The sequence below is a fragment of the Phocoena phocoena genome, chromosome 17 (assembly GCF_963924675.1).
Source record: "Phocoena phocoena chromosome 17, mPhoPho1.1, whole genome shotgun sequence".
In the NCBI taxonomy this organism is placed as follows: Eukaryota; Metazoa; Chordata; class Mammalia; order Artiodactyla; family Phocoenidae; genus Phocoena; species Phocoena phocoena.
The window spans coordinates 78,076,157-78,103,793 of record NC_089235.1 but is presented as its reverse complement, the minus strand read 5'-3'; the positions used below and the strand labels follow the sequence as shown (position 1 = coordinate 78,103,793).

The following is a 27,637-nucleotide window of genomic DNA, read 5'->3' as shown; positions in this document are numbered from 1 at the left end:
TCACGGGCCCAGCCGCTCCGCGGCATGTGGGATCTTCCCGGACCGGGGCACGAACCCGTGTCCCCTGCATCGGCAGGCGGACTCTCAACCACTGAGCCACCAGGGAGGGCCATCTCCTATTATTTTTAAAGTTTTATAGCTTTATGTTTACATTTAAATCCTTCATACATTTTGAGTTAATTTTTCAGTGTCAGTGGCATATTGGCTATTCTTTCCTTATTATACGGAGGAAGGAACACACCCTAGAGTAAACTATGTCTCCTGGACATAGGTTAGATGCCCCCTCCCCTGCACTTCCCTGTTCCAGTGGATGACAGCTTCTGTGCACAGTGGTGTCAACACCTCCAGGGTGGTGCAAGGAGGTGGCAATGGTTGCTTGCATCTTCAGGATTCTCCACTTAGCCTCTGTTGGGTGCACAAATGACCAAGTTGTTTATGTATTCAAACTAAGTGGTTTGCAGCTAATGTTGGGTTCAGTGTGAAGAAACTGCTTAGGAGTGTCGTTTGTTCCTGATATGAGAGAACGTATCAGGAACATACGGGCTTTTGTCAACTCACGACCATGCTCTTGAGTTTTTAATTCAGGAAAACAGCCAATATTTTTATTCAGGGAATCTTAGAGCTGGAAGGCATCACAGAAGAGCTCTACCGCAGTGTTTCCCAAAGTGTGCTCCCCGGAACCTGGAACCTGGAGATACCCTGTGATAAAAGGGTTCTGTGGTCAAGTGGGCTGGGACACAACCAGTCTGTTCCCCTCCTTCCTCTTCGTAGAATCACAACTCTTTTTTTTTTTTTTTTTTTAATTTTTTGGCTGCCCACGCAGGTATGGAACCTGTGCCCCCTGCAGTGGAAGCACGGAGTCCTAACCACAGGACCACCAGGGAAGTCACTAGCATCATAACTGTTAATACTGTGTTAAAGGTTCTGAGAAGGTCTGCAGCCAAAAACTGTTCACTGTCGTTTAACTCAATGCTTCCCAGCTTATTTGACCTCCTAACCCCTCGTTTATCACATGCAGAACATGTTTTTGGAAACTGTTTTATTTCAGTGCCAACATTTTAATCTTGAAGAGACAAAGGGCCCCCAACATTGAACGCTTTGTGGGCCCGATGACCACAGCAGCGAGCTGTGTGTTTTCCCGGGTGTCCTTTGCCTTTCCTGCAGGGTTACTGCTCTGGATCCAGTGCGCCCGACATGCAAACCTGCGGGGTCCCTGGCTGTGCTTCCAGCCCTGAGAGCTTAGCGGAGCAGAGGGACCTGTATGGGATCCAAATACAGAGCAATGAATTGTATCCGAGAGAAAGACTGGGCCCCAGAAGACCCAGGAGTCTTCCCCATGTGGTCAACACCCAAGTGTTGGATGAAGGCCTGGAGAAGCAGAGCAGTGAAGGGCTGGAGAAGGTTCTAGAGGCATTTCCCAGAGAACTGAGTGGACTGGATTAAGTGGGTTAAGTGAACTCACTCCTTGGGGAAGAGGCACAGGGCAGAGGGCCCTGGGCTTTTCTTCGGTGGATGGTGAATGTGGGCAGTGCTTGGGACACCGGTGAAAGAGCGGGTTGGGAGGAGGGGAGAGGAGACGTACGTGGCTTGACGTGGAGGGCCTGGAGCTCGTGGGGGACAAAGCGGCGCGCGCAGAAAGGGGGCGGGATTCCTCGACACTAGCGGTGGAGGGTGATGCCTGGGAGACGCGGGCGAAGGAGGATCCCTGGTGAGGGAGGGCGGGGAGGCGGGGCTTAGGCTAGAGCTGTCTCTGCAGAGAAGCAACGCAAGGAAGCGCTGGGTACACAGTATCTGGCCAGACTTGCAAAGGAGCCCTTGCAACAAAGTTACCCAACGCGAGCATCAAAGAAGCAGAAGGCGAGCTGAAGGGAGGCGGCAATGAGAGCGCCTTCAGGGCGCTTTCTGAGGCTCGAGATTACAGGAGCACGCAGCAGAGCCGTGAGGCCTCCGAGTGATTCAGTGATTTGGGGCGGAAAATAGTGCGGTGGCTGTGTGAGGGAGGGGGCCAGGCGGACGCAGAGCAGCCCTCGGGCGTGGAGGGTCCTAAACAGATTATGATTTTAAAATGTCTTTATGGTGAAATGTAGCAAAGGTACAGAAAAGTATATATATATATATTTTTTTTTTTTTTTTGCGGTACGTGGGCCTCTTACTGCTGTGGTCTCTCCAGACGCACAGGCTCAGCAGCCATGGCTCACGGGCGCAGCCGCTCCGCGGCATGTGGGATCCTCCCGGACCGGGGCACGAACCCGCGTCCCCCGCATCGGCAGGCGGACTCTCAACCACTGCGCCACCGGGGAAGCCCGGAAAAGTATATTTTAAACATGTGCAGCTTAAGAGGCTTGCAGAAAGCACAGCTCTGTCATGGGAAGGAGGCTCGTGCCCCCAAAGCCCCGGGCCTCTCCGTGGTCACACAGCACCCCTACACCCAGCAGTACCCACCCACCATTCTGACTGTTAGGTAGCCACCTGTTTTCCTCTTCAGCGTTTTACTACTAAATGATGTCTCCCTAAAAAATGTAGCTCAATTTTGCCTGTTTTAGAAATTTTATACAAGGACTCATGCAGTATGGCTTCTGGCTTCCTTCACTCAACCTTGTAGAGATTCATCCACGTTGTTGTACTTTGATGAAGGGTGTTCATTTTCATCGCTAGATTCCACTTTATGAGTATATGTGGCTCTCACCACCTATTCTAAGACTGATGGACATCTGGGTGGTACCCAGTCCCACCCTGGTGTGCCTTCTTCCCCGGACTTCCTGGGTTCCTAAACACACATTACGGCTGAGTAGCTGCCTAGGATCAAGTGCAGATTTGTGTTCCCACAGCATGAGTGTAAGGTGGAGAGGTGGTCCAGGCCTCGTTGAGGGTGGAGGTGGGGGGCAGAGGATTGGAGAGGGATGGATGGGCATCTCTGAGGCTGATGCCGTGAGACTAACTCCTGTTCATATCAGTGACTTGGTGAAGATCGAAGTCCTTTTAAGCTTCTCTCTGGAGGACAGGCTGGTTCTCCTGCATTTATTTAAGAATGTCCTTGAGGACTGCAGAGACTAGAAATAAACCTATTGGATGTTTGCAAGCAAGAGTCCCGTTCATCCTCCTACCATCCTGGGCCGGAGGAACACAGAGTTACTGGCACCCGGTGTGCAGACAATACCTGCTTACAGGATGAAGGAATGAGCAGGTAAATATGTTTAAAAGACAAGGAGCAATTCTGGATTGTATTTCACCTTCTGGTTGCTAATCGCCTACCAATTAGGGGAGAAAGGAGTTGGCCTCTGGCTCGCCTCCCTGGAAAAGGCTCCAGAAAACAGCTGGATCCCAGGGGACTTGATCCATGGAGGAGGATTTGGGCTGGAGGGAGACGTTTCCGTACAAGTGGGGCAAATACCGAGAGTCACGGAGGAGCATGAGGGGATTGGATAAGGGCCCAACGTCAAGAAACTGGGGAGGCCCCGAGGACTGGAATGGGGCGTGTTATTTTGATCTGATCACTGACAGCAGCTAAAATTGACCAAAAACTAAAGTTCTTTAGATGGATTATCTGGGTTCTCGGCCGGGAGGTGGCGGTGTGGTAGTGAGCGAGGACCGGGGCGCGTTCAAGTTCAAGCTCCGGGTCGGGAGGAACCTTCGCGACATTCCTGTTTCGTTAATAACTTAAAAAAGCCTGGCGGAGATGCCGGGGCGCCAGGACGCGACACCACCACGTCAACACGGTGCCCAAGTTCACCCGGTCCGGCGGGGGCTAAGGGTGGGGAAGGGTCCGGCCCTCGAGCAGCCAGAACGGGCTCCCCGCGCGCCGTAGGCGGCGGGGAAACAAGGGGTGTGTTTTCTTTTCTTTCTTCCCGGCCTCCGGTGGCAGCGCCGCGCGGCCCGCTCCGCCCAGTCGGAGGAGACGTCGCTCTTCTGAGTGGCTGCGAGGGCCGCCCCCAAGGCCCCCCCGGCCCCGCGCCCGCACCCGCGCCCCGATCCCCTGCCCGTCCCCCACCCACCCCGCCGCCGCCGCCGCCGCCGCCGCCGCCGCCGCGCGCGGACCCGCCCCGCCTCCCCTCCCCCGGCCCCTCCCTCCTCCCCCGCCCTCCTCCCGGCCGCCCTCCCCCTCCCCCGCCCGCTCTCCCTCGCCCCTCCCCCGCCCGCCCGCCCGCCCGCCCGCCGCCTCCGCCCGCCGCCCCGGCCGCGTCGGGTAAACCTGTTTGGCGGCCGCGCCGGGGCGGATCGTGCGGCCGGCGGCTCCCTCGCGGCTCGCGGCGTCGGGGCCCGTGGCGCGCGCGCGGCCGCCCCTCGGCCCCGGAGCCCCTCGGCGGCACCACCATGTACTCGGGAGCCGGCCCCGGTGAGTCCTCGCGCTCGGGGCGCCGGCCCGGCCGCTCGCGCGCTCCTCCCCGCGGCGCCGGCGGCGGTTGGCGGGCTGGGCGCGAGCGCGGCGCGGGCAGCGGGCGGGCGCCGGGGGATCGGGGCTGGCGGGCCGGGAGGCCGGGGGTCGGGGCCGCCGGCCGTTTCCTCGGCCCCGCGGCGGACACGCAGCCCTGGCCTCCTCGGGCCCGAGTCGTCGGGGCGCCCCGCGCGGCCTGGGCCCTCCCCGCGCTGCGTTCCCGCCGCGGTCCGGCGGGCTGGGACCGGGCCGGAGCGGGAACTGGGCCGGGCGGCCCGCGTGTAGGCCCGAGGCCCGGGCGCCCGCCTGGCCCGGCCTCCTGCGCCAGGCGCCTGGGCCCTTGCGCCGCGCGGGGCTGGCGGGGCCGACGGGGCTGGCGGGCCGGGGGCCGAGGCCCGGGCCGGGCTCTAAGCGCCAGAGGGCGTTGAGGCCCGGGCCGGGGGCGCCGAGCTCGGGGCGCGGGCGGCACGGGGAGGAGCGCGGCTGCTCGGCGCAGATCGAGCCGCGGCGAGCCTGGAGCGCTCTCAGTTTCGTTTTTCTTTTTGCCAGTACTTCTGCGGCCCCTTCTCTGAAGGAAAGTGTGGAAATGCTGAATTTTGGCCAATTCGTGCTGGTAGTTAGGGCCGTAGCCTGAGAGGGATAGGAAGCGGCACCCTAAAACTGCGTGCGTCTCATTTTCATTCCAGACACACCGGCTCCTTATTCAAGTACTAATTTGCCTTTTGCAGTTTACTGGAGGAAGGTAAGGAGGTGTGCTGATTTCCTTAGCATCCCTTCTTACTAGTCAGCCTCTCTTTCTTTAGAAAAGTTCTAAAAAACTTAAAGCAGTATCACGTTTTTTTAAACTTTTTTTTTTTTTTTTTTGGTGTAGAGTAGAAGGGCGATTAACTTGCTGGGCCAAGAAAATGGTGAAGTGTTGTGAAGCTCTCTCCGTTTCCCGCCAGGCACGTGGCTCCTAAATTTCCCGCTGGCTCTGCCACTTGGACAGGGCATTTCCCGTCCCCTTTGTCCACCAGGTTCCAGCGGGCTGCAGGCCCTGCCGGCTCGGCATACTGTTGCCTTCTCCCAGGGGCCCTAAGCCCTCCCCGGCCTCCTGCTGATGGGGCCCTGGCCCGACCTGTTCCGGGCTCTCCTGATCCATTTGGGTCCCTTGACGTTTTCCGCCACTGCTGTGTCTGTTCACAAACAGTTCTCTGCCTTGTGAATACTTTTTTTTGATGTCACTTAGTTAGAAAGGTTCTCCAAGGCTGAGCCTGACCAACTTTTAAATCCTTACGGGCCCTCAGCAGTTTGATAGAAGAATGGTTTTAGGCGTAATGGTTTTAACCGTAATCTGGAAGGTGACTCAGCCCTGGTGGGGAAGGGCCGGGGGGCTCTGTAGTCAGGGTCCTGGGAGCAGACTTGGCTCCGTGAAGCCCCGGATGGGCAGCGCCCACCCGTGACATGGCAGGGTCGGCCCTCACCTCCGTGAGTGAGAATCTCCCCGCTGATCCCTGTAGAAGAGCCCAGCAAGTGTTAGCCACTACACTCTACATTTTTTTCACATTTTCAGTTTAAAAGTTGAAGGCCCAGAAAAAGCGAAGAACCTTGAGGAAGGTCAAACCTTTGTGTTGTGTCTGACGTTAACTAATCCATCGGACAACTTGCTAAGTTGGTGGTGGTCATTTTGAAGGTGGACAACAGAGGCTCAGAGAGGTTAAGAGCCTTGCGAAGGTCATATGGCCAGCGAGCATTAGGACGATCTGTCTGATCCCCGCTGACTCTCCATACATTCTCCTTAAAGAAGTGGCTCTCAGTCCTTTTGACCTTGACCCCCAATAATAAACACCTGTTACATGTAGACTGGACCCATGTCCTCGCGTGTTCGGGTGTAATTGAAACTCGAGCTTCAGGAAGCACAGCTAACCCATGCTGTGTGCTCTGCACTGGGATATTTTCTGGTCTGTTTCATTTTCAAAAAAGCTTTAGTTCTCTGGATCTCCAGGCTCATTTCAGGTCCTTAACGGCTCTTGGAAAAATCATGCTCTGATGTGGGCCTCTGCATTGTGGCCTGGGGGGGAGAGGGCCCCTTGTTCTCTGTTCACAGATAAACCTGCCCTGAAATCGGACAGCTTTGGTTGAAAAAATAAATGGATAGTTCTTAACCAATGGCAGGATGGGAATGAAACCAAATTTCAGGCTATGCACGCGTGCTGTAATTATAAGGCTGTGGTGCTGTTTAATTTTATTCTACACACTAAGGTTTTTAATTTTTAAGAGGAATTTTTGGAATAGAGTCTCTTCAATGAAACTCTTTTTAATGTATTTCCTAAATTAGAATAATAAAAAGACATTTGATCTGGATTGTAGAAAAAAGTACAAATAGTTTTGCTACTTCCATTTTAATACAATTATTAAGTGACTTACTAAGTAAATTAATATAAAAAATAGTCCACAGTAAGCCTGCGTTATGCCCGTTACAAATGCTATTACATATGTGAATTGGTATGTGGACTCTAAAGTTAGGTATGTTACTATTTCTTAGGTTTTTTGTTTTTTTTTTTAACTATTCCAAAGAGTTAGTGGTTTAGAATGGGTGGACTCCCCAGTGACCCTGAACCTTCACAGATGATCAATCAATTTTTTTTTTTAACCACTTAAAGACCTTAAATGGAGTCTCAATGTTGCATTGTTGTTTCTGTGGGTTTCACGTGCTCAGACTCCTGTGGGTTCCATTCCTCACAGCTTTGCTACAAAGTAACTTCAGCGACATCTAAGGATTACAACTCTGAGAATGACCAACTTTCACTGTGGTTTCTAGTGTCAGTTAACTCCTCCTGCACCCCGCTTCTTCTCCCTCAGTTATCTCAGGGAAGATATGACCGCTCTTCCAACAACAGTGCACTGTTGCCAAACAGCAGGCGGCCCTTTGCCTGGGTGGAGCTGCGTCAGGCCGGAGGGCGTGGCTGGGTAGTCTGCTGCCCTCTTGTTTTGTGAACACTCAGAATGTATCACTTGACTTTTAAAATAGTTTCTATTGTGAATTAATTGAAAGTACACATGAGTAGACTGAGTGGTATAATACGGCTCCCATTTCTCCATCACCGGCTTCAACAACTATCAAGATTTTCCACATTTGCTTCAAATCTGCCCCTTTCTCCTCCTTTGCGGAAATACTCTTGAGTGAGTGCCAGATCTGTCGTTTCACCCTGAATACTTAAGTACCATGTCTGAAGGATGGGGACATTTACAACTCAGTGCCGCTGTCACACTTAACAGTCCATAATCCATTTTTCTCATCGCAGAAGTGTGTTTACTTCCCGGTTGTTTTGGATCCTGAATTTTATTAAAAGTTCGCACATGGATTTGGTTTTATGCTTTTGAGGCTCTTTAATCTCGACTCTACAGCTAGCACCCCACCCCCACCCCGTAAGACAATGAGGTCCTTAAGATCTCTTCTTCAGGGGATGCATATCTTCCCCCCCCCCCCCCCCCCGCCCCGTTTTCTTTAATTGTTCAGGGTCCCTGTGTTTCTTTGGGGAAGTCTGATGAGATCCAGTTGCTCGTAAGTTTAATTCAGACGCACTTATCTTCAGCGATGTTTTGGGACAGGTAGCTTTGCACCTTTAGCTTTCAGTGCAGTGGAGTCCACTCTTTACGTGGGGCTCTGTCAGCAGAAGGGCCGCGGTGTGGTGTGGAAAGCGTGCCTGGTGCTCGTGTCCCTCGTGCAGCTTCTGTCCTCATCCGACTCGGTGGACCCCTCCTTCCCCAGTGTGTGGTAGGGAGACGGCTCTCAGCGCCCTTCTGTTTGCTCCCAGTCATTTCTCTCGACTTTGTGGTCTCACCCCCAGCTTAGCCACCTCTGTCGATGGCCCGCCGCCAGCACCCTTCCCTCCCGGGCCAGGGTTTGGTGCTGGGGTTACAGGCCTGTCCTTTTTCCCTCTAGGCAGTGAAAAGGTCATTAAGTATTTACTATTCTAATTTTTTGTCTGCATTTTTTTCCCTCAAAATTTAAAACCCTGAAACGTCCTCACTCTTTGTGACCAGGCAGCTGTGCCCTCCTAATTTATCTTTGGACAGAGCTGTACCCTTGGCGACGCTACAGTATATCCTCTAAACTGGGAACTTGTGCAAGTGAAACAGGGCACTCTTAATAACTTCCCTGGGACGACAGGTGTGCACGGACGGTGGCAAATCAGGGTGGATGTCTCCCTAACGACATTCCTTGAATCTTAGCCTCGTAGACAGGCTCAGAAACAAAGGGCTTCAGCATTGCTCACTTGTCTGACGCCTCAGTGCTTCCCACTTACTACTGAAATCCTCATACAACCTGAAGGTCACAGACTCCGTCTCAGAGGGCTGCTGCTTTGTGCCGCAGGGGTGCGCCGCATCCCCCCCTGTGGTTAACTGCAGGTGGGGGAGACGGCCCAGCCCTGCCTGCTGAGAACTCGAAACTCCACCTTTCTCGCCTTTCTCTCACTTTTCTCAAGGTCATGGCTCGAGCAGTGGACAGGCAGGGAGCCTGGTCATGGGCTCCAGCCCTGTCCCCGTCCTGGGCCTCAGGTTCCTTTTCTGGGCCCGGCTGCCTTAGGTTCCCACGTCTTCGTCCTGTGGTGCATTTGTTCCTCTGTGGACCTCTGATGTGACTGGAGCTGAGGAAGGAGCTAGTGGGCCCTGGGAACAGAGGGTGTGAAGGCCCAGCGGCCGGTGGGCAGGTGGTAGGGGAGGTGGCACGTCCCACCAGGAAAGGCGCCATCTGCTTTGGTGGCGTGCGGAGTGTCATGTGATCGCACGGGTCCTAGGAAGGTAATTCCAGCAGCCCTGCAGGTGGAAGAGGCAGCCTTGGCAGAGCAGCATGGGGGCAGGTGTGACCGAAGAGGTGGGCAGTCAGGGCCTAAGGCAGTGGACCCCGTCTGGGTGGGATGGCCGTGGGTACAGGGGTGGGTACCCTGTCAGTATAAGCAGCCAGCGGCCGGCACTCTGGCCCTGGCCTAGCTTTGCATCTCGTTGTCTGCGCTTACCAGGTAGACTCCTTAGCGGCGGCATCCAGTAGTATCTGGACTCCAAACCACGCCTCACCAGCTCCGTGACTTTGGCGGTTGTATATGTTTTCTGAGCCTCGGCTTTTGCACTTCAAAAATGGGGGGCGGGGGAGGGGACAGCACCAACCTCAGGGTTGTTGTGAGCATGAAATGAGATGTGCTGGACCTTCGTCTCGGCCGAGGGTGGGCGCGAGTCTGCACAGTGGTCTGGTCCTGCCTCCTCCTGGGGAGAATCAGGGGCCTGCCCAGAGCAAGAGCCCACGAGGGGGGAGTGGGGAGCTGGCCGCGTCCTCGCCTTCCTGACCCCACTTGTTGAATGTTTGAACAAGGAGGTGCCGTCACATCTGGCTTTGTTACCGCAGAAGGACCAGCAGGCTCCAGGGAGGGGAATCGTGTGTGGCATGTGGACACGTGGAGTTTGAGGTTCTGGAAGGCTGAGGTGTGTGCTGGAGGTGGAGGACAGGGTCTTGGGCTCAGGGGGACATGGGTTCACGGGCCTGCCCACAGCCGGTGCTCAGTGAGTGGGAGCTGGGGCCCTGGGAGAATGCAGCCTGGCGCCCACCCCCGCAGCTGGTCGCAGAATCACCTGAAGCCTTTTCCGCATCTCTGCCCCTGAAGACCCAGGAAACTACATTTTGCAAATGTCCCAGGTGCTTGCTTTTTAGGAGGAGCTTGAGACCCATTGGTGTTGGGAGAGAGGGCGGGGGGAGGAAGCAGAGAGGAGCCTAGTGCAGCCCCAGGGAGCAGCTTATGCCGGAAACACACCTTGGAGGGCAGCCCCCGAGAGAGTGGGGCCACCGGTGGAGGGGGAGGGGTTCTAGGTGGGAGTGTGGGTGTTCTGAAGAGGCTCTGGCGATGCAGCGTAAGAAGTTAACTTTAGTTTACCTCTGGTTCCCTTCCTGAGAGAGCTCAAAGGTCTGATGGAATGAAGACCACTCCTTTTCAGTGGCTGTAGTTACGGTTCCATGTTGCTTTGAATACAACTTGTCTACAGCTTCACTTAGAATTGGGTCGGAAGGGGACTCCTGGGGACGTAAGTGAATTCTCAGTGAAAATTGTTCTGCATCCATCTTTAAGAACCCACAGCACCAAACGAACAGAGCTGTAGCCGGGCTGACGCCAGCCAGCTCATCACCTGAGTCTGTCTCGTTGCGGCTGAAGCCCATCTTGACGCTCCCTACTGCCTCCTGGGCAGTCACTCGAGGGGCACTATTTTTGTGGTTTTCCACGTTACTCCTGGGTGTCTCAGCTCTGAGCTGTAGTACTTAGAGAGTTGCACATAAAAGGTCAGCATGCCGAGGTTCGTAGGTCTGAGTCATTTGGGATGTTTCGTCAGCTTTGACTCCAAGTTAAATAATACAGCCATTGAGAGTAGATTCTTGCGATGCCACGTGGATGCCGGTGGAGGAGCTTGAACCCGGCGGGCCCGTTCTCGTGGCCCAGGGGTAGGTGGGTGTGCGCTGTGCCGTTGGTGTGTGAGCCTGGAGAGTGGGAGGCCCCTGCGCTGAGCCCTTGCTCACCAGTTTCTCAAACCCCTGCTTTAACCGAGCTCATGCAAGACGCGACCGTGGCAGGGTGTTTGGCATGACTGGGGTGCTCTGTAGCTGGTGCTGCCTCTGAGTCTCAGAGACCGTGACCGAGGCTCCTGTCCCAGCGGCACTTGTGTTCTCAGAGTCCTTGCCGCTACTCTTGCGGAGCACAGTCCCATCCATGCGGTGGGCGGAGCAGAACGAGAGAAAACCGAGGACTTCTCCTGGCCTGAGGGGTAGCAGGAGGGGGCATCATTTGTTTTTTGTAGGGCAGGTGGTGCCCTACAAAAGGAACTAACAGAGGAACTAACGAGGAACGAAGGAACTAACAGAGAAGTACAAGTGAAAAGTGGAGAGAAGGCAAAGGAAGATGCAGAGCGATAAAAAGGATAACATTGGACAAACACTGGGGTGTCAGAGGGTCTGGAGCTCCCGGGAGCTAGGTGTCGCCGTGACTCGCCAGCAGACCTCCTCTCGCTGTGGTGCAAACCCAGACCACGGGCTCCAGGTCAGGCCGACCTCACTTGGATCCTGACTGTATGGCTGGGCATTCACTCGGCCTCTCTGAACCTCAGGCTCCTCCTTGTACAGAGAATGAACACCTGACGGCGGAGGTGCTCTGATCAGGTGATAGAACGCGGGCAGATTGCTGTCGCTTCCCTCTGTGCGTGGCCCCAGGAAGTACCTACTAGTTATCGTGTCCCTCGGTCACTTTATCCTCGCTGTTTACTCCGCGCACAGTGGCTTCTCTCCGTCAGATGAGCGCCCCCCTCCTTGACCTCCTGGCTGACCTCTGGCTCTTCACTCTGTAAGCCGTGAGGGATAGAATACATTTCACAGACCACATCCCTGATAAATACCATTTACCAGGTGCTTTGTATCCACGGCTGCCCTGTACAGCTCAGTACCAGGGAAGTGAAAGGTTGGCCTTGATGCTCTGAGCTCACGTTCCTGGCAGAGTCGTTCAGAACAGACCCAGCTGTGCTGTGCAGTGGGGACCCACCTTGCGTGATCACGTGGTGGGAGTGGTGCCGAGGGAGCACCAGATTCTGTCTCCAGATGATGAGCTGGCACAGCTGGGTGAACCAGAAGACAGTTTTCTACCTGCGATTCTACAGGTGCCTGGGGGCGGGGGACATCGCTGGGGACCTTTTGTTCCCGCTGTGTGCTGCTGTTTTAACAGGTGTGCGGTTTGTGCAGTGTGAACACACGTGTCTCACCACAAGAACATCATGTTAGACTTGGAGGGCGTCTCAGTGCCAAGACTGGTAATTACAACTTAACCTTGAGCTGGAGGCATGGAAAGCTTTTGGGGGTGAACAGTCAGAGCACATGTGAGGGGAGATGGAGAATCGAAACAAGTCGTGTACAAGTCATGTGGTTGTAAAGTGCGCCTGGGGCACCTGTGATGGAGAAGCCAGGTGAGCGGGATCGGGGCCCTGCCGCGTGGTGGTCAGTGCAGGCGCATTGAGAAGGCACCTTGGAGCAACTTGGACCAGAAGAAGGGGAGGGATCCGGGAGGTCTTGCTGAGCTTGGAGCCTTTGGCGGGACTTTGAGCCCAGGAAGGGCTGGGCAGAGGAGGGCGTCAGCCGGCAGAGTTTTTACGTGATCTCTGTGGACGTGCGGAGGCAGGGAGCCGGCCTGGAGGAGGTTAGCATGGAGGGCTGAGCCGGGGTCACAGCTGGAGGGCGTGGGCGGAGGGAAGAGCCTGTGTCCTGCCCCCGCCGGTCCCCACAGACAGCCGTGTTTCATCGGGAGCCCCAGGCACAGCCCTGCCCCTCGCGCTTGTCTTTTTTTTATGTTTGGCCGCACTGTGCGGCGTGAGGAATCTTTTCCCCGACCAAGGGTCGGACCTGCGCCCCGGCCGTGGAAGCGCGGAGTCCTAACTGCTGGACCGCCAGGGCAGTCCCTGCAGCTCGTCTTTTTCTTTTTTTTAATATTGACTAACTTATTTTGGCTTCGTCAGGCCTTAGTCGAGGCACATGGGATCTTCGGCACTCGGGATCTTTAGTTGCGACATGCGAACTCTTAGTTGCGGCGTTCATGCGGGATCTAGTTCCCTGACCAGGGATCGAACCTGGGCCCCCTACGTTGGGAGCTTGGGGTCTTACCCACTGGACCACCAGGGAAGTCCCCCCTGCTCCTTGTCTTGATGCAGACCCCAGTCATCTCATTTAATTTACAGTATGTCTGAAGATACCTCTGTAAGATAAGGATGTCTCTTTTCCTCCCCCTCCCCCCTCACATAACCCCTAGTTACCAGTGTCCTGGACCACACAGTTAGTCCAGATCTGCTCAGTTTCTCACGTGTCATGGATTGTTAACAGCTCATTGAATCGGGATCCAGGTAAGGCCCACATTGTGATTGGCTGATGTGAGTCTTCAGTATCGTCTTAAAATAAGAGCTTTATTGAGATGTAACTCACGTACCACACAATTCACCATTTAAAGTGTAAAACTCCGCATGCTTTAGTACCTTCACAGACTTGTGCAACCATCCCCACAACCTAATTTTGGACATTTTTGTCCCCTCCCCCCAAAGAAAGGCTGTACCCCTTAGCTGTGACTCTTCATCCCTGCCCACCCCCACCAGACCTAAACAACCACTCTTTTTTTTTCTAGCATCTTTATTGGAGTGTAATTGCTTTACAATGGTGTGTTAGTTTCTGCTTCATAACAAAGTGAATCAGCTATACATGTACATATGTCCCCATCTCTCCTCCCTCTTGCGTCTCCCTCCCACCCTCCCTATCCCACCCCTCTAGGTGGTCACAGAGCACTGGGCTGGTCTCCCCTAAACAACCACTCTCTTAATCTCTAGTTTCGCCGTCTTCTTTCCCACTGCTCACTGTTGGTGGGTTGAAGAAGCTGGCTTGTGTGTGCTGTCTCGTTTCCCCACCAGCTAGATTTCGCTGGTTGCATCTTCTTGGTGTAATTCAGCGTGTTTGTCTGTCCTGTGTGGATTTCCTGCAAATTAGTGGTCAGACCCAAAGGCTTGATCTGATGCAGGTTCTACTTTTTTGGGCTTTGTTGCTTTTTTTTGGTGCGAATACTAGCTGCTGTCGATTGGTAATCATTAGGTTCCACTAATTCATTAGGGTTTGTACGACGCTGATGCTCTGTATCCACAAGAAAAGCTTCCCCTGGGCAGCTGTTTGGGTCTGGATCTGTCGTGAAGGCAGAGGAATGTCGGTGAACAGCATGAAGGCAGGACAACCTGTTGAGAAGAGAGGCTGGTCCGGGTAGGCGGGCACTGAGCTTGATGTCGGGGGTTTGGAGGTGATGCTGTGGGTACCCGGAAGGTGAGCTGAGGGTGGGGCTTTTTTCTCTTCTGCAGGTAACGGGGACCCTCTGAGTATTTGGCAGGTGTGTGACAGGCCGGGGTGGTCTGGCCGGTGACAGGAGTCTTCACCTGCGTTTGGTGGGGATGTGGTAGGGTTCCCTGTTGGTGGCAGGTCAGTGCTGAGGGGAGGAGAGTGGAGAGAGCAGGGAGGCCTGTGTCTGGGGCGGGAGGTGAAAACCACTCCCCCCAGCTGACCTGCTGGCGTCAGCGAGGCGGACCCCGGGTAGGGAAGGAGCTGCAGGGGTAAGCTTTCTTTTGTAGATATGCTAAATTTCAGGCGATCCTAAGAAATCCGGGGGGTGGGGGGTGGGGGGGAATCCATGGCATTCACTTTGCATCTTTATAGCGCCCAGTGCATTTTGCCTGGTGGGGGCCTGTTTCCTTCATTCTGTTGTAAACCCCATTTGCTCGCCGCCCAGGACCATCTTGGTTATCTTTTGTCTTTCCAGTGTCTACCGTAGCGTTTTCTTTTTACTCGATAAATCCTTATTACGTTCAATTCTTTACTGTTTAAAAGCTAAATCGATTGAGTTGAAACTTGTGTGCACGTCTGGAAAGCCCTGCCCCCAGCCCGGCGTGGCGCCTCTTCTCGCTTGGCCCTCCCTTACCCCTGGCGCCCTGTGGTTCTCTCCAGCTCCGCCTGGAGTCCAGGGTGCTGACTGTCAGGCAGTGTGGAGGGAAGTGGACCATGAGGCCACTTGCCAACTGACCTACTTAGATAGGTAGTGGATGTCCGTGGGAAGGTAAACGCGTGACCTCTCAGAGGGCCTGCAGTGAAGTCTTCCGCAGCACCCTGCAACCTCTCCACCGCCCTCCTGTGAGTGAATTGGCCCTCAGTGTTGGTAGGTTCAGCGCGGGCAACCCTGAGCCGCACTGCTGCTCTGGCCGTTAGGGGCCAACTGCCTCCCTCTTGGCTTCCTTAGATCTTGTCCAAAGCTGTGCCCTCAGGAGACAGGCCTGGAAGGAGGCACCCAGCTAGAAGCTGCCTGGGCACGTGGAGTGGGGAGCCTGAGAGAGCACCTGCGCCTGTTTGTAGCCAGTGTCTTCACCTGTAAAGTGGGGATAAGTGCCTCCCTTCCTGTGAGGATAAAGCACATTAATGCATGCAAGTGCACAGGGCAGGGCTGGGCAGGTGTGGTGCTGGGATGGGACTCGGGACCGAGCTGAGAGTTGTGGTCTCACCAGGTGCTGGGGTCCTGTGATAAAGGGCTGGCGAGCCACTTTCTCTCAATGATGGCATCCTAGGGGTGAGTTAAGGGAAAAATGCATGTCTTCGGTGAAAATTCTCTGAAAAATAAATGCTGTGGGCTTCCCCGGTGGTGCAGTGGTTAGACTCCGCCTGCCAATGCAGGGGACATGAGGTCGATCCCTGGTCTGAGAAGATCCCACATGCCTTGTGGCAGCTAAGCCCGTGCGCCACAACTACTGAGCCCTCATGCCACAACTACCGAAGCCCGAGCGCCTAGAGCCCGTGCTCCATAACAAGAGAAGCCACTGCAATGAGAAGCCCGCGCACTGCAACAAAGAGTAGACCCGGCTCGCCGCAACTAGAGAAAGCCTGGGCGCAGCAACAAAGACCCAACGCAGCCAAAAATAAATAAGTAAAATAAATACATTTAAATAAATAAATAAATGCTGTGACGTAAATAGAAAAGATGGTGAGAAATTTGGTTATAAAACTGTAGGAACTCTGGGTGGTCATTTTTTTTTTCTTTTGTCTTTAGAAGAGAAACAAAGAACTAGGTTGACTTTTTGAGGGATTTGAATCTCATTCCACCAGGGAAGCATCTCACCAGAGATGGTGGGTGTCCTGGGTGCCTGGAGCATGGTGTTGAGAAGGAGGCTGAGCCCCAGTCTGGGCTTATCGGAGGAGGAGGCGGGCGCCCAGATGGGTTTATCAGCGTCTGCCACGGGGGCAGCGGGCGAGGGTGGTGCCCTTCTGGCTGGCCGGCGAGTTGCCATCCCAGCACGACGTACTTTAAGGATGAGACACACCCTACTAAGCTATCCGATGGTGCCTGGTGTCGTTCCCGCAAACATTTATTTGAAGAGCGGTTTATATTTTATTTTTGCGTGTTTTTATCACAATAGGTGTTTTTAAGTCCGTGTCGTAGAATGAGGGTTGTTAAAGAATCTTGCAGAGTCGTCTTTCAGGTACGGCATGCTCAGGCTGCTGCTGTGAGGTGGGGTTTTATTCCCCTGGCTCAGGTCCCTGGCCTCCTTTGAGGCAAACCTACAGCGCTTTCCCCTGCTTCTGTTACTTGTGTGGTCTATTCCAAGTGTGTCTGCACGTCAACAAAGGGAGAGAAAAAAGATCGGTGTTTCAGAGAGGCGGTGTTTTCAAAATGTCACAGCCTCTTTTTTTAAATTTTTAATCGAGACGAAATTCACATAACATAAACCATTTTAAAGTGAACAATTCAGTGGCATTTAGTACGTTCAGCATCAGTCGACCATCACCTCTATCTAGTGCCAAAACATTTTCATCACCCCAAAAGAAAATCCTGTACCCATTAAGGAGTCACTCCCCGTTCCCCACTCCCTCCCTCCCTGGCAGCCACCAGTCTGCATTCTGTCTGTGGATTGGCTTCATCTGGATATTTCATGTAAATAGAATCATAAAATATATGACCTTTTACGTCTGGCTTTTTTCACTGAGCATAATGTTTTCAAGATTTGTGTCCTAGTGTGTGTCAGCACTTCATTTTTCTTTATGGTTGAATAACCCATTATGTGGCTGTATCGCAGTTTGTTTATCCATTCATTCTGTTGTTGATGGGCATTTGAATGGTTTCTCCCTTTTGGCTGTTGTGAATAGCGCTGCTGTGAACATTCGTATACACCATGTTCGTGTGTGGTGTGTGGCATAAGTCTTCATTTCTCTTGGGCGCATACCTAGGAGTGGAATTGCTGGGGTTTACTCTGTCCCTTTGTGAAGAGCTGCTGAACTGTTTCCATGGTGGCTGCACCACTTTACGTTTCTACCAGCAGCGGCTTGTCTCTCCACGCCCTCACCCACACTGATTATTGTCATCACAGCCTTTTAGAAAGTGAAGTTCTTAATGTAATATATCATATCTGGCATATTCTGTTACCAAAGTGGAAAAAGATATTAGATTTAAGGCTGTTTTGCCAAGATCTACCTAATGGCTATAAGGCATATCCATTTCTTTGTGCTAGAGTTTAGAGTATGTTTGGAACCTGGACAATTAGATAAACACAGTAAAGCTAAACAGACTTTAACAGGGTGGGAAAGAATATGAGAGTCCAATACCCAGATCAGGCCTGTGTGTCTAATGTCAAAAATGCTCACTCTGGGGCTTCCCTGGTGGCGCAGTGATTGAGAGTCCTCCTGCCGATGCAGGAGACGCGGGTTCGTGTCCCGGTCCGGGAAGATCCCACATGCCGCGGAGCGGCTGGGCCCGTGAGCCATGGCCGCTGAGCCTGCGCGTCCGGAGCCTGTGCTCCGCAACGGGAGAGGCCACAACAGTGAGAGGCCCGAGTACCGCCAAAAAAAAAAAAAAAGCTCAGTCTGAGTAAATACTGAGTGCCCACTATGTGCTAGGTGTCTTGCTCAGTGCTCGGGGAACGATGATGGGTGCAAACCCAGGTCGCTCCTGCCCCCTGAGCTCACCGACCGAGTCGTGAACACAGACGTGCAATGCATGGTCACCACAAATCCATGTGAGATGGCGGGTGTTTTAGTGCAGGCGGGAGGGGGCAAATTCCAGAGCGAATGTGGAATGTGGCGGCGGGGACCCTGTCCTGTTGGGGGCCTGGGATCTGGCTGCACCCGGGATGGGGCTGCATGGGCCCAGGGGCAGAGGCCTCCCTGAGCACAGCACTTTTAATCCAGTACCCTGGGGCGCAGGTGTGAGAGATGCACGCAGGCCTCGTATGTTTCTGAGGAGCTCCTGGCTGCCGGGTGGAGAAGAGATGGGAAGTGGCTTGGAAATGTGCAGAAGTGTCACGCTGGAGAGGTCCTGCAGGCGGAGGATGGGGCAGGTGTGGTCTAGGGAGAGCAGAGGGTCTGGAAGGTGTCTGATTTATTTGGGGCTTGGATGGGTGGTGATGCAGCGTACTAGTAGAAGTGGGCAGATTTAAGTTGAGTTTTGCAGACTTTGAAAAAAATTTTAAGGAACTTTTTAGTGAAGAAAATCTCAAATGCACCTGAAAGCAGAGGGAGCAGCACGGGGAGCCCTCGTGCGGCCGTCACTCCGCCCGGCCGTTCCGGGCGCCTCGCTCACCTGTCTCTCCTGCTCCCCCACCCTCCGGTCCTTGAAGTATCGTGTCATTGCACTCATAAGGATTCATTTATTTTGAAATAATTTTAGACTTACAGGAAAGTAGCCAAAAGAGTACTACCATAGAGTTCCCGTACCAGCTCCCCCCAGTGTTATCATCTTATATAATTAGAGGACGGTTACGAAAACCAGGAGATTGACATTGGCGTAGTACTATTACATCACCAAAGATCTTACTCAGATTTGGCTGTTAGTCTGACTAATGTCCGTTTCCCGGACACCCCCTGTCCAGTTCTGGGCCTCTGTCCAGCCTCGGGGGCCTACCTTGCACGTCCCCTCACTTTCTCCAATCTGTGACAATTCCTCGTTCTTTCTTTGTCTTTTGTGACCTCGATGTGGAGTTCTTTCAGGTTGGTGCCTCCATCTTTTCAACACACCCCACCGTTTTCTAATTATTTCCCTTCTGGACCTACAAGATACTGCAGTCTCTTCTTGTATTTTTCCTGCCCCAATTCATTTCGTCGAGGAGCCCTGGTTCTTTTTCTTGGAGAAATGGTGTGAGAAGCTGAGACCTGCTTGCTGAGTGTGCTCCTAGCCCCCTGGGGTGCCCTCGCTTCTGGTTCTCTCAGTGTGCACAAGATATACATGTATTTGTACTCACGTGCGTGTACACACACATCTGTATTTATCTCTCTGTGTATGTATTAGAAGCCATGAGTTCACACTTGCATTTCTGATTCCAGTCCAATATCACATGGTTTATTCTTGCTTTCTTCTTTCCTTATTTATAACTTCTTCATCAGGTAGTGAGAAGTCTGGGTCTCATTATCCACAACGTATTTGCTTATTTGTTCAGACCTAGCATACACAGAAAGTAGTTTTAGAATGACTGCCCGGCCCCTGGGAGAAACAAGCCTGCTCACTGGAGAACTGATCTGTGCATGGCCCCCAGCATTTGGCCGTGGAGTACTCAGGCAGGATGTTAGCTTCCGAAGTTCCTCCCTCGCTTCTCGCCCACCCCCTTGGGTGGGGTTAGCACGCAGCCTTAGGGCGCCTGCTCTGCTCTGTCGTCCCTTCTCTAACAGCTACTGAGAGAGCTGTGCAGCGTATGCTACATTGCATTAGTCGGTTTTTAAATTATTTATTTATTTATTTATTTTGCGGTACGCGGGCCTCTCACTGCTGTGGCCTCTCCCGTTGCGGAGCACAGGCTCCGGACGCGCAGGCTCAGCGGCCATGGCTCACGGGCCCAGCCGCTCCGCGGCATGTGGGATCTTCCTGGACCGGGGCACGAACCCGCGTCCCCTGCAACGGCAGGTGGACTCTCAACCACTGCGCCACCAGGGAAGCCCTATGTTGTTTCTTTTCACCAATATCTTGAGCATTTCTGAGTGCTATTTATTTGTTGGGGGGGGGTATGTTTACAACAGTGTTTAAAGTAAATAATGATGGCAGCACGCTTGTGTCAGGTGGTGGTCTCCCACGGGGCACAGGTAATGAGCACAGGCAGCTGTGGCCTGATTCCTGGTTAGGTGCCACCCAGCTGTGTGACAGTTCTCATGCCCGTCATACCAAACGGGCATGAGACCGAGGCGCGAGACAGAGAGGACGATGACGCGCCAGTAATTCCCTCAGAGAGTCATTGTGAAGGTTCGGTGGCTTAACAGGCTCGCGCACTCCTGTAGCTGCTGGTTTCACTATCATCCTTACGTGTACTCAGAGCTCACACTCTTCCTTCAGAGCACTTTTTTACTGTCCCCAGTAAAGTGTTGAGGGGTGGCTCGGTGTCCTGTCTCTCATTGACCCTAAGCTGCCGGAGGGCAGGACCACATCTCGTGACCGCACGCGCAACACTGTTGCTAGTGGAGATTAGCTTGTCCATTTGGTGGAGGGTGTGTGTGTGTGTCTGTGTGTCTGTCTGTGTGTGTCTGTGTATGTGTGTAGGGTGGGGGAGGAGACAGGCTGCTTACTGAAAACACACAGGCACTTAGATAGAAACGGTTAGTGCCAAGGCATGTCTATTCCCTAGGTGTTAATTACACATGCCCTGTGCTAATAAGTCAACTTCATGCATAAGGTGGGCTCCGGGACACCTGCTGAGCACACTCTGGGTGGACGCTGTATCCCAAGGCTGAGAACAGAAAAGAATGGAGCTGCTCCACCCCCTGGGGAGCTCCCCTTCTGGGGGAGCCCAAGGGAACTGGACAGGGGCTCTGCAGCTGCGTCCTGGGTTCACAGCATCACCTCACTCGCCACGTTACTGCTGGTGCCTGTAAAATGGGGGTGGTGATAGTACCAATTTTTATTATAACTAATAACAATGTCAAATTATGTGTCAGAGGTATCAGGACATTTGTCAGCATGATGTATTTTATATATAATATAGAGATATAATAAATGCTGATTATACTTACTCATTGTAATTATCAATGTTCTGTGATTGTTAATTACATAATAATTAATATAACTTGTTGTTACAATGATCATATTAACAGTCATTTTATTGTGAAGGTAAAAAACGAGTTAACATGGAAAGTGCCTGCTGCTGCCTAGGGTGTGCTCAGTGCACGTTCCTTATTATTACAGCGATGATTTTAGCGGGTGGAAGAAATGTTGTGGCTTCCTTAAGGAGTGTGCCCTTCTTAGGGGAATCTGAAAATTACACTTCGAGGGACGTTTGTGCCAGTGCTGTCTGGGGCTGGTGAGGGCTGCGTGAGGCAGGTGCGGGCTTGGGGACGTCTTGGGGAGGCTCCTCTCTGGCCTGGGCCACGGGGCAGAGAAGTTGTGCAGGGCTTGGTCACAGGGGTGCCTGTGCAAGGACGTGGACCTCCCGGTGCAAACCCTCCGTGGTGCCCCCAGTACTCCACTGAGCGTGCCCTGCGTGGCAGCACGTCTGTCAGTCCACAGGATCTTGCATTATATTCCAGAAAGGTGCGTCCACTGGGGGTGAGGTTTGGTTTAGAGATTAGAGATTACAAGTTGATATAGATGAGTGATGTAGCATATGTTTCTCATAAAAAAACCCTTCTTCGAATGGGAACAGCTTTTTCTTTTCCTTCTAAGTGACCGTTCTGGTCTTTGGTCCAAGTTGTTTGCTTGGACATTGTCAAAGTTATTTCTAAACAAAGCCCCAGAAGAAACAAAGCAGACCCGTTAGTGCTGTAACTCAATAGTGTGTTTTAATTTGAAACAGGCAACTGCGTGGATGGGATATGTGGTGCCCGGAAGGGGAACATCTCTGCGTGTAACAAAGCTGTGTGGAGAGCTGGGAAACCGACACTTCCAAGAAGCTCGTCCAGCTTTTTAAACTAGCAGAAACCCTCTGAGCATGTTAAAATTTCATTTAACTTGTGTTTATCTCCCCAAACCATGCCACAGTCCACAGAAACTACTATTTCTGACCTGATGTGTGGCGCCCTTTTATTCTGTCCCTAAAGTATCAGCTGTTGGTCCACTAGTGGAGAGGCCCCCTCTTCATTTTGGCTCTGCCACCGCTCAGACGGCTGTTTCAGCGTGGTGAAAGCTGGGCCGTGCGCTCGGCAGACTCCCTGGGGCCAGGGCAGCAGCGAAGGGCCACCTGTGGGCCCTGGAGCCCAGGAGCACGTGTAGGCAGCTGGTGGCCGCTGACCCCTGGCTGGCTGCTCCTGGGCCAGTAGGACCTGAGTCCCGCGTGGTGCCCTGTCTCCATCCACTTTATTACCTTTTTGCTTATTTTGTTTTATTTTTAAACATTTATTTTGGCCGCGCTGGGTCTTTGTTGCGGCACACGGGATCTTCGTTGTGGCACGCGGACTTCTTAGTTGTGGCATGCTGCGTGATCTAACCTGGGTTGTTCCCTGACCCGGGATCGAACGCGGGCCCCCTGCATTGAGAACGCGGAGTCCTACCCACTGGACCGCCAGGGAAGTCCCATTTTTTGCTTACTTTAAAAGTGGTTTGTTTTAAATGTTTGCATTTAGCCAATCAATACCTGTGTCCTTACAGCTAAAAGTGCTATTTACAGCATGATTACAGGACTTAGGAAGCAGTTAATTGTGGACTGTGCTGAAAGCAATGAATGAGTGAATGGCAGTGACCTGCAGGGAGTGGCCACAGGTCCGTGTGTGAGGAGGGCATTAATGAGAATCACACACGTGACGTTTGAGACTTGGGAAGTGGCTTCAGCTGGCAGGTGTATGAAGACTGCAGGGTGCAGGAGGTCAGTTCAGTGATGGCAGTAGCAGCTCAGTGGGCGTCCTGCTGGCTGCGTGCCACTCGGAGGGTGCTTTTCTTTTTTTTTTTTAACATCTTTATTGGAGTATAATTGCTTTACGATGTTGTGTTAGTTTCTGCTGTATAACAAGGTGAATCCGTTATACATATACATGTATCCCCATATCTCATCCCTCTTGCGTCTCCCTCCCTCCCTCCCTATCCCACCCCTCCAGGTGGTCACAAAGCACCTAGCTGGTCTCCCTCCCTGTGCTATGCGGCTGCTTCCCACTAGCTATCTATTTTACATTTGGTAGTGTGTATATGTCCATGCCACTCTCTCACTTCGTCCCAACTTACCCTTCCCCCTCCCCGTGTCCTCAAGTCCATTCTCTACGTCTGCGTCTTTGTTCCGGTCCTGCAATGGTGCTTCATAACCTTTTTTTTTTTTTTAGATTCCATCTATATGTGTTAGCATACGGTATTTGTCTTTCTCTTTCTGACTTACTTCACTCTGTATGACAGACTCTAGGTCCATCCACCTCACTACGAATAACTCAATTTCGTTTCTTTTTATGGCTGAGTAATATCCCATTGTATATATGTGCCACATCTTCTTTATCCATTCATCTGTTGATGGACACTTAGGTTGCTTCCATGTCCTGGCTATTGTAAATAGAGCTGCAATGAGCATTGTGGTACATGACTCTTTTTGAATTATGGTTTTCTCAGGGTATATGCCCAGTAGTGGGATTGCTGGGTCGTATGGTAGTTCTATTTTTAGTTCTTTAAGGAACCTCCATACTGTTCTCCATAGTGGCTGCATCAACTTACATTCCCACCAACAATGCAAGAGGGTTCCCTTTTCTCCACACCCTCTCCAGCATTTATTGTCTGTGGATTTTTGGATGATGGCCATTCTGACTGGTGTGAGATGATATCTCATTGTAGTTTTGATTTGCCTTTCTCTAATGATTAGTGATGTTGAGCATCCTTTCATGTGTTTGTTGGCAGTCTGTATATCTTTGGAGAAATGTCTGTTTAGGTCTTCCGCCCGTGTTTGGATTGGGTTTTTGTTTTTTTGATATTGAGCTGCATGAGCTGCTTGTAAATTTTGGAGATTAATCCTTTGTCGGTTGCTTCATTTGCAAATATTTTCTCCCATTCTGAGGGTTGTCTTTTCGTCTTGTTTATGTTTTCCTTTGCTGTGCAAAAGCTTTTAAGTTTTCAGAGGGTGCTTTTCGTATTCGGGCTTGACCTTAGCGGGACCTGTCACACCCGCCATTATGGAAGTGAGGAAACTGAGGCACAGGGTGCAGGGCACACAGCGGGAAGTACTGGATCCCCGATTTGGACCTGGGCAGCTACCTGCGGTCCTAGAACCTGGACCCCCAGTGCCCAGACAAGTGGGTGAAACTTGCTGGGGTTGATGAACGACGCATGGGAGGGTAGCTGACTGGCTTTGCCATTATTATGCAAATGGGCAGGACTTTGTAAGGGAATTCTTGGTAGTAGCACAAACTTCGTTACGAAATAAAAGGGAAAAATTGACTTAGCTTAAGTGGGTTTGGATTTTCCAGTGTTTTGATTAAATAACATTCAGTTGATTTTGGTCGGGGGAGGGATGCTGTTTTGAATTAGTGAATACTGACTGAGTTTTACCTTTGCTTTCTTTAAAACCATGGATTTCTGAGTCTGTTTCGGGCCATGGTGCCCTCCAGTTTGCCCCAGGGGGGGATTTCCATTAACCGTCCTTTGCTGACATCCCAGGCATTTTCTTACCACTCACTGGCGTCTGATCATTTTCACATGCTTTTGTGAAGGATGATGACCAGAATGGGGTGATAGGATGAAGGGCCTTGTTAAAGCCCAGCTCCTGGATCCCTGTACCATTTTCCCCCTTTTTACACGAGAATGAAACGGGCTTCACTTGGGGAGGTGGCCCGGGGAGCCACGGCTGTGTGGGTGCTCCCCTTGGCTTGTGAGACGGCCGTCACCGTCACCCCTTAGTCTGTGTAATCGTAGCGTGTCGCCACCTTGAGAGCCGGTTCCATCGTGTGGCGTGTTAGTGCAGCAGTGGGGGAGATGGGGGAGGAGGTGTGGGTTGTTGTTGCTTTTTTTTTTTAAGGTAAAACTGGAAAATAGGCAAAGCAAAGCATGTTGTGGACTTGGAGAGCCCTCAGGTGATTTCCCCTCTCCTCTGCAGTTTCGTAGCCTGTGGAGATCCCAGGGCTGGTGAGGAGTGAGTACCAGTCCGTGACCCTCCAGCATGGTGGCCGTTGATGATGCTGTTTGCTCACTGAAAGTGACGGTGAAGAGCACCTGTTTGCTCAGATCTTGTCCCTGGTGAAATTTTATGTATTTTGAAGTGAATGGTGTTTGCTTGTCTCCGACTTGAGCACTTGACAAGTAGTTGTTTAAACTGAAGTAACTGGATGCACTTGGAGGTGAAGTGAGGATTTGCCACACCTGCACAGAAGGTGCACGGTGCACTCGTCCTTGTATTACAGGGTCCTGAGAGCTCAGTATTTACGCAGACTTTGTGTGCCCACCTTCCTCCCCCTCCCTGGTTGTGGGTATCGGGAGAAAACTGTGTTAATGCAAAGACAGTTGTAAATCACTTAACCATTGAGATCTGCTGTGGATCCTTTCAGTTCCTTTGAAACAAGTGCGGGCTGCTGCCATGTTTACTAGTGATTGACTTTGTGTTTATTCTGGTGACATTTTCTGTATGTGTCCGTTTCCCGTTTTGGTGGGTAGTTTCCTCGAGAGAGTGGCTGTGGAGTGCAGTCTTTAACTGCTCACCTCTCATACCAGCAAGACACAGCACTGGTGGTGAAGCCGTCTCTGGTCAGGCGAGCCACCAGACGGTGGCAAGAGAGCACAGTCACCGGGGATGGTCAGACCACCCAGCTCCTCTTGTTGCTGTTCTTAGCTGTTGGGAACCAGATCAGAAATGTCTGCAATACCTCCTTTACTAGTCAGAGTTTCCTTTGGGTCACTGGCATTTGCCACCCTTGCCCTTATTCCTGGAGAAGTGCAAGGCGGAACCACTCTGGATGGCCAGCCACACCCATGAAGTGATCAATCAGGCAGTGGTTCTGGAACCTTTTTGTGTTGGGGCCTCTTTATATTCTCAGATTGCCAAGGTCCCCACAGACCCTTCGTTTATGTGGGTTAAACACTGTATAAGATCTTAAAGTTGAGGGGCTTAAAAAATACTTAATGTGCTGTAATGACGAATATTTAATGTACTGACAAGAAATCTGATGTCTATTGATATATCATATTCTTATGAAAGAATTGTTTAAAACTAAAAACGATGTAATGAGAAGAGTGGTTTCACATTTTTGTGACTCTCCTTTAGGTTTGGCTTAATAAAAGCAGCAGTTGGTTTGTGCATTCAGTCTGCTGGGATATGGTGTTTTGGTTGAAGTATACGAAGGAACTCTGGCCTACGCTGATCTGTGGCTGAAAGGGAGGAGTGTTAGAGGCCTTTGCAGGTTGTGGGTGTTCTTCTTTGCCACCACACCAGAACGCAACAAGTCGTAGTTTCTTACAGGCTAGTTCCCGTGCAGGGTCCGGAACCGCACCCGTTGCGGCGTGAATCGATCTGTAGCCAGGTGACTTTGTGACGTCCCGCGTCGTCATTGGAGGACATTGGTTTGCAGAGTTTTCAGGTCTTTCAAACACAGGGAAGAGTCACACTCGGGGACATCGCATCACTGCTGCTCTCGCCACACGTCTAAGTATTTGGAGGCTTTAAGCTCGTGGCGGCGAGTACAAGTTTTCCACAATTCTAATTGTCACGTTGAAGCTTGAATTTTATCATCGCCACAAATGCTGGCAGCCGTGTTCTTGGAGGGGCAAAAGCCCACTTGGTTCAGTTTTGAGACGGTGTCCGCCCAGCTCCAGTCTCCAGTTGGAAAAGGAGGTCAGCTCACAGCTCACACGGACACAGTCGCTGTTCCTCGGCATTCCTTCGTACCTTGGGATACGAACATTTCCTGCTTCTCACACAGATAGTGAGAAGGCCTGAGAGTCAGTGTCCATGAACACATGCTACTGCTTTGTTAAGGACATTTCTAGGTAAACTGGGTTTTGCGCATTCTGGTGATGGGCCCGGTAAGAGCACAGATCGGCACCGCTGCCTTGCTCGCTGCTGAGGCACCTGGCGGTTTTACCTGCCGTTGAACCATCAGTGCGCTTGTCAGCACAGAAAGGGCAAATGACATCTCAGTATTAGATGGACGTAGTTTTGACCTTGGGAATCCCCTCAAAGGGTCTTAGGACCCCTCGGGCGTTCCCAGGACTGCTCGTGGAGAACTGCTGAATCAGGAGAATCCTGCGTTCTGTTCTGTTTCAATCTCCCAGACGATCTGTGTGTGAATGCTTAATGCCACCGTGTGTTAGAAAGATGATCCACTTTAATTAAATTGTATCATGATTTACAAGCATCTTTTATTAAACTACCCAAGAAGACAGTCCGATTTGGAGTTTGAATTCTTGTTTGTGTGGCCCATCTGGGACTGCAGGAGCGGTTTGGGGCTGGAACAGACCTGGATGGCCTGTTTCTTGGAGCAGGTGTAGGTGGGAAGCCGTAGGATTGACTGTGGGACGGAAAAGGGACCCTCGTCTCTGCTGCGGAAGGAAATGGGGTCAGTGCTTTCTTCTGGGTTCTTGGTGAAGGAGTGTGGCTCTCCCTCAGGTCTCAGAGCTCTTTTTGAAAATAGGCAACTCAAGTGAGTGGTGTCTTTAGTTCGCTGAATTCTATTTGTGCGTTTTGTGAGGTGTTTATGAAAGTTGTCCTGTGAAGAAAGCCTCTGTCTTCGCCAGCACATGCTGACGGACTCTTCCGATCATCTGAGCACACGCTGAGTTGGGATTTTCTTCTGAGGTTATCAGTCTGGAAGTGCTTCCATTCCTGGCTGGCATC

General features: G+C 52.1%; 1 protein-coding gene across 1 annotated transcript in view; it reads left to right on the top strand.

Annotated features, from left to right (window-relative positions):
* The first annotated feature begins 4,205 nt into the window (after positions 1-4,205).
* Positions 4,206-27,637, top strand: part of AGO2 (argonaute RISC catalytic component 2) — a 95,022-nt gene continuing 71,590 nt past the window's right edge. The window contains exon 1 of the mRNA XM_065895234.1: positions 4,206-4,333. Coding sequence (XP_065751306.1) covers positions 4,312-4,333 — 22 coding nt within the window. The 5' untranslated portion in view covers positions 4,206-4,311. The remainder of the gene's footprint in view (positions 4,334-27,637) is intronic.